Source organism: Myripristis murdjan, chromosome 17, assembly GCF_902150065.1.
Source record: "Myripristis murdjan chromosome 17, fMyrMur1.1, whole genome shotgun sequence".
Classification (NCBI taxonomy): Eukaryota; Metazoa; Chordata; class Actinopteri; order Holocentriformes; family Holocentridae; genus Myripristis; species Myripristis murdjan.
In genome coordinates this window covers 21,832,128-21,838,049 of record NC_043996.1, presented here as the reverse complement: position 1 = coordinate 21,838,049, position 5,922 = coordinate 21,832,128, and the positions used below count along the sequence as shown (strand labels likewise).

The following is a 5,922-nucleotide window of genomic DNA, read 5'->3' as shown; positions in this document are numbered from 1 at the left end:
GCGTGAGCAGCTGCGCAGGTTGAGCAGGTGCACCTCATTTTCCATTCTGTTGTCATGCCAGCTAAGATTCCCACCGTTTTCCATTTGAGCCCCGTGACGTTTGATGGCAACTCACTATGATGAACGTCAAAGGGAGCACTTGAGCCCAAAAGCTTAATCATAAACCTGTCTGAGACAAATAAGAGCACTTGGACTTTTCATGGGCTTTTCATCCCAGATCAACGCTGTCATTGCGCTTGATAAGTCATTTTTTTGTCAAACAGCACTAGATCAGTACTTTTATCCTATCCACTGTCCTCTATTGGCATAGATCCACAGCCAATTGTGCTTAAGTGATTGGTGTGATTTTAAGACAATGTAGGTATCCTCAGGCTTCACAACTAACTCTAGGCTACTGCAGTAATTCCCCTATATTGCAAGGCTTTTCGGTCTTGTTGTTCTTAATGGCTTTGCTGTGGTTATCAAACCATGCATGTGCGCCCCTATAATGGATCTCATATTGCTGTAAGGTGTTGCCAGGTCTCAGCAAAGCCTTTGTAACAGCATTACACACACTAAGGTCACACACTCTCTGGTGAACAAGCCATACCTGACTTCACTGCACCCTTCAATCTGATCTCCACCCGTAGAGACTACAACAATAACATCCTGCGTCCACAGAATAATTGATAGGGCTATAATCTTACCTGTTATTCGTTTTTAACCAGGCAATTACACGAGTCCTCATGTCTCAGAAGCAGCTTTGATTTCATGTAATTGAATGAAATTTCTGCACAATGCAGGGTCGAGGATGTGAGGCCTCCTCTTGATGAATTATGGTTTTGAACAAGTACCTGTGCTATTTAGAATTAGTGATACGATTTGAGTCAGCATATACACCTAGTTATCACTTCCCTTCATTATTGTATTACTGTGCTGTGAATGCAGAGAGCTGAATTGTATTCAGTGGCTAAGCAAAGTGCAGAGAAGACCATTTGCTACCTGGACATGGATGGTCTGCTTCCCTTCGATATGGTTTGGTGGGCAACGCAGCACTGATTACAAAGTCATATCTTATTCGGTGCACAAGGCTTACCACTGGATCACCACAAAACAGCACTGCTGCTCACCCAGGCCGTTTGCCATATGGTATGCCACGCTCGTTTTATACAGCGTTATGCCTGTGTGACACGAGGCAAGAGTTATTATGCACAGATAACCTTCCATTCCCTTTATAATCCAACCAGGCACAAAAGGAAACTATTCATGATCTGCAATTATGTTTTCTAGATAAGATAAGCAGTTCACAATTAACTTAAAGCTTGCCCTAGACATAAGGAGCTTTTCATATCTGCTGACCCAGCCAATCCAACTGCTCCAGGAGCTGCTTTTCAATATTCCCCTCTAAGCCTCGCCTTTGTTTTTTTCCCCCTCTGCCTTCTTGCTGGAGTTATTACCTTTACATCTCCCATCCGAGGGAGTTGAACACAAGGGGGCGTAGACTGCTAAGTTTGCCTCTCCTTGTCCAGTTCAGCAGCAGAGGCAAAATGTGATTATGCTATCAGGTCTGACCTTGAGAGGCAACTACACTTAGATTTACATTTCAAGGAGGAATGCCTTATTGCATTACTGGCAGCGAAATGTGTGGTTTCCTCCACACACAACTGCATTAAGGAAACCCCGTTCTTTGGCAGACCAACACAGTGACCGTGTGGATGGCAGCAGGCAGTTCAGTCCAACTCCTGGTTTCAGCACTGCACCAGTGGAGGTACAGATTCATCAATTCAGCATTGATCAATAAATATTAAAACATGCAGGGTGAGGAAGGAATACACTCCCATCCCTTCCCCAGTCATCATCATCCATCATCATTATCACCATTTTGATTTGCAGCAGTGGCAATGAGAGTCATCTTGTTTGATGATGATGATGATGATGATTGCTATCATTACTGCTATTGAATGTATAGTCAAATACGTCATCCATACATCCAAGTCTCCAGAGGCAACACAGGAATCATCAACAATTTACACATTCCACTGATTGCATTAGTCATGACATTCTTTTTTTTTTTTTTTTTTTTAAATCCCAGCCCTTCATTCTTCCCTTCATATGACCATTCTGTAATTCCATGAATATTTTAAGGAAACAGAGGTCCTGGCCTTGACATTCATTATAATTGGTTGCTTGTAATTTTGGTTTAATGGAAATTAAGCTTATTCTCCTCTTGCTGCAGTCATTGTAAGTCGCCCTGGGCAAGAGCATCGAGCAAATGGCCAAAATAGTTTGTATAATGTCATGTATATGTGCTCTTTAAAAGGAATGGGTCAGTTCATTGCTATTGATCCAAGTAGCCGTCTCCATTTACTTCTTTAAACACACACAGCCACACACACAGCCACACACAGCCACACACACACACACACACACACACACACACACACACACACACACACACACACACACACACACACACACAGGTCTGCCACAAAGCACCTGTCTAACGGAGGTGCAATAACCCCGCCCATTAGAGATTTACCCGCACGTATAAAAAGTGCATTTTAAAGCTCTGTGGTAAAAGCGCGATTTAATTGGTTTAAGGAGGCAGTATATGTAAATGAGAGCAGATGGCTCCTCCCATGCACCTGATAGGGGAGTATTTACAGCTCTTTACAGCTACACACTGCACTGTTTCCAAGAGCGCTGCGCTGCAGCATGACACTTCACTGGACTATGCAATAGGGATTTCCGTCTTCACAAAGTTTACTGCCGCTCAGCGCTGCGTTCTCCAGACCAAAGTTTATGCCAAAGTTCCCCATTATCGTTTTCCAAGATGCCACGCTCTTTCCTGGTCAAGAAACACATAAACTCCGCCAAGAAGCCAAACTATAGTGAGCTGGAATGCCCCACAGGTAAAGTTTTCAAAGTTCATTGATTAAATGTGCACCTCCTTACAAAGTTGTGAAGTTGTCGTCTTGTACATGCAGTCACGCGGATACATCGTGTTTAATTGTGTTTTTTAATTGTTTTCCCTAAAGTTTGTTGTTGTTGTTTTTCTGCCCAGGGATACTTATTCAATCTGTGCTTTTCACTCCAGTGATGCTATTCAAGTTGTTCCATGTTGGCGCAGGTTGCTGTTCACAGGAACACTGTGTCACGTAATTAATTTTAATTTGTCTCTTTTTTTCAGTGTTCATCTCACCGTGTATCTACAAGGGCCTCCCGCTGCCTGTCATCCCCCAGCCGGAGATCCTGAGCCCGGGAGCCTACAGCCCCATCACAGTGTGGACTACCAGCAACCTGCCGCTGTCTCCGCTTCCCAGTGACCTCTCTCCGATCTCTGGATACCCCTCGTCGCTCTCCGACACCTCGTCCAAAGACCACAGCGGCTCTGAAAGCCCCAGGAGCGATGAAGACGAGCAAATGCTGCCCAAGCTGACAGACCCTCATGGAGTGGAGGCTGAGAAATTCCAGTGTAGTTTGTGTAGCAAGTCCTACTCCACTTATTCCGGACTGCTCAAGCACAAACAGCTACACTGCGACGCCCAAACGAGGAAATCTTTCAGTTGTAAATACTGCGAAAAGGAGTATGTAAGCCTCGGAGCTCTCAAGATGCACATCAGGACTCATACCTTGCCTTGTGTTTGTAAAATATGCGGCAAAGCTTTCTCCAGACCCTGGTTGCTCCAAGGACACATCAGGACGCACACGGGTGAGTGAGTGACAAAAGAAAGGCCTCCTGTGTGAAAGGGCAAGTCAGTAGAGTTGTTACAGGCTTTCTTTTTTCCCCTCAATTATAGACCTTTGTTTTCAAAGTGTTACATCATTTAATAGCCTTTACAGCTGTCTACTTGTATTATACAGTGCACAGCCTGTTGCACAGCTTAGAGCAATTTTGCAGCTCTGTGAGAGGCTGTTGGGAGAGAAAGATGTTCAAGTGAGGAGCTCAACCCACATAACATTGTCCTGTAAAAAATTTTTTTTTTTTTTTGGTGTTGTGTTGCACAAAACATCAGTTTTGTCCTTGCTTTGCGCAAATATCAGGCATGACAATCAACCACAAACTTAACACAGAGCAGCCAACAACTGTAGGCCAAGAGCTTCTAGTAACATAATTTGGATTGGGGGTGGATGTTGCACAATTTTCTGTTTTTTTTTTTTTTTTTTAACCCATATCTGTGTCTGATCACTGACAACAACTATTTCTCATTTTTCACTTAACAGGAGAGAAGCCATTTTCCTGCCCCCATTGCAATAGGGCTTTTGCGGACAGGTCCAATCTCAGGGCTCATCTACAGACCCATTCGGATGTGAAAAAATACCAATGCAAGAACTGTTCCAAAACCTTCTCCAGAATGTCTCTTCTGCACAAGCATGAGGAATCTGGTTGTTGTGTAGCACACTGACTGGGATACGGCTCCACCAGAGACCTCTGTTGCCTTCCAGCCCAGGAGAACTGTCAGGGAATCACGTCGAGAGCTCGTTCCAAATATGCAGACTTTTCTATGACTGATGATCTGTTTCATTTCAGAGTAAAAATAGCTGTGTCATGTGCTTCTCATTTCAAGCAGTGTTTCCGCTATGGCAATCAGTGTTGAGCTTTGTCATACCATATACTCACCTACCTGTGCTATTCATGCACTTTTTGCATGTTTAGAAAATGTTTTATATGCCTTCACAATGTTATCTTGTATTGTTTGTGCCGATGTCTCTCAGCGGCTGTGTTATAATGGAATCCTCTTGACTTTTTATATGAACCACACACATACACATACACACACACACACACACACACACACACACACTATATTAAATGAGGTGTCAGATGACAGTAAAAACACGAACTCACAATGGAATATTGAAGCCATCTTTAGGGAACAAGTGCAAACTTATTTTTAGGGTGAAATTATTCTAGCTTTTGCACAGTCATTTGTCAGAAACTATTTGCCAGCACTCCAAATAGCAATACAATTTCTCAAGTGCCTCAGTTTCACTTGGCCATTATGTATTTTTAAACAACAGTTTGCTTTTTATATTTTTATATATTGAATGTAAGCGTGACTGAGATGATTGTATATTGACAGTGACAACTGTGATGAATGAATGATTTTCATATTTTGATATTTTCATGATGCTTTTAAAAATAAAGTTTCATGACCCTTTTCTATACTTTTTGAATTTCTAAACTGGTTCCTCTGCAAAGCTTGTGGCCTCCTTGTCTGGTTTTGGAGCAGCTCTTTCAGATCCAACCCGATTCATCAATGTCATGGAATTTAAATCACTGAGTAATTTGCACAAAACCAACCGATATTAAATCCAGCTTGAACCATATCATTTTATGAAGATGTAGACATGAGGAGAGAGATGACTCAGCTCTGAATCAAGACTCAACCTGTTCCCTGTGAACCTGTCCAGACATCAAACAACCTTGAAATTTAACACATACTAGCTATATTGATCTGCACTCACTTGTTATACTCTTTGAGGACCCACAGTCCTTTCTTTGCCAAAGTGGATATAACCTTTAAATGGAAGAGCTCATTTCTTGTACAAAGTTATCTGCGGTAATCGGGACAAATTGACAGAATCTCTTAAAAACCCAACTGTCGTCATTCCCGTCAAACCAGTTCAATTTACCTTGAAACAAAAGTGCTTTTTAAATTTTTTTTTTTGCTCAGTCAGCAATCACTGCTAAAGCTCTGAGATATTTAGATACTAATATGTTTTCACAAAAAACCTCAAATTTGCATTTGCTTTGACAACCTCCTTGAAATACTGGGATGCTTGCCACCGAGGATTTAATAGACTTCCTCAGGCTACATTTTGTTGTCTTTTACCATATGTTGTCTACTGGCAGCGCATAGGAAACAACACAAAAAGTGCAATCCCTTAAGGGATACAGTCAAAGTCGAACTCTTTCTAACAAATCTTCAGTGCATTCCC

At 42.2% G+C, this 5,922-nt stretch overlaps 1 protein-coding gene across 1 annotated transcript; it reads left to right on the top strand.

Moving 5' to 3' along the window:
• The first annotated feature begins 2,644 nt into the window (after positions 1-2,644).
• Positions 2,645-5,146, top strand: snai2 (snail family zinc finger 2). Its single transcript, XM_030073555.1, has 3 exons — positions 2,645-2,891; positions 3,170-3,691; positions 4,204-5,146. The coding sequence occupies exons 1-3, from the start codon at positions 2,813-2,815 to the stop codon at positions 4,383-4,385; spliced, it is 783 nt and encodes a 260-aa protein (XP_029929415.1). The 5' UTR covers positions 2,645-2,812; the 3' UTR covers positions 4,386-5,146.
• Positions 5,147-5,922: the final 776 nt, after the last annotated feature.

Bases quoted from the DNA above. Each gene is read 5' to 3' on its own strand.
- snai2 (XM_030073555.1), top strand. From the start codon at position 2,813: ATGCCACGCTCTTTCCTGGTCAAGAAACACATAAACTCCGCCAAGAAG. The intron at 2,892-3,169 runs GTAAAGTTTTCA...TCTTTTTTTCAG, and splicing joins TGAGCTGGAATGCCCCACAG to TGTTCATCTCACCGTGTATC. The intron at 3,692-4,203 runs GTGAGTGAGTGA...TTCACTTAACAG, and splicing joins ACACATCAGGACGCACACGG to GAGAGAAGCCATTTTCCTGC.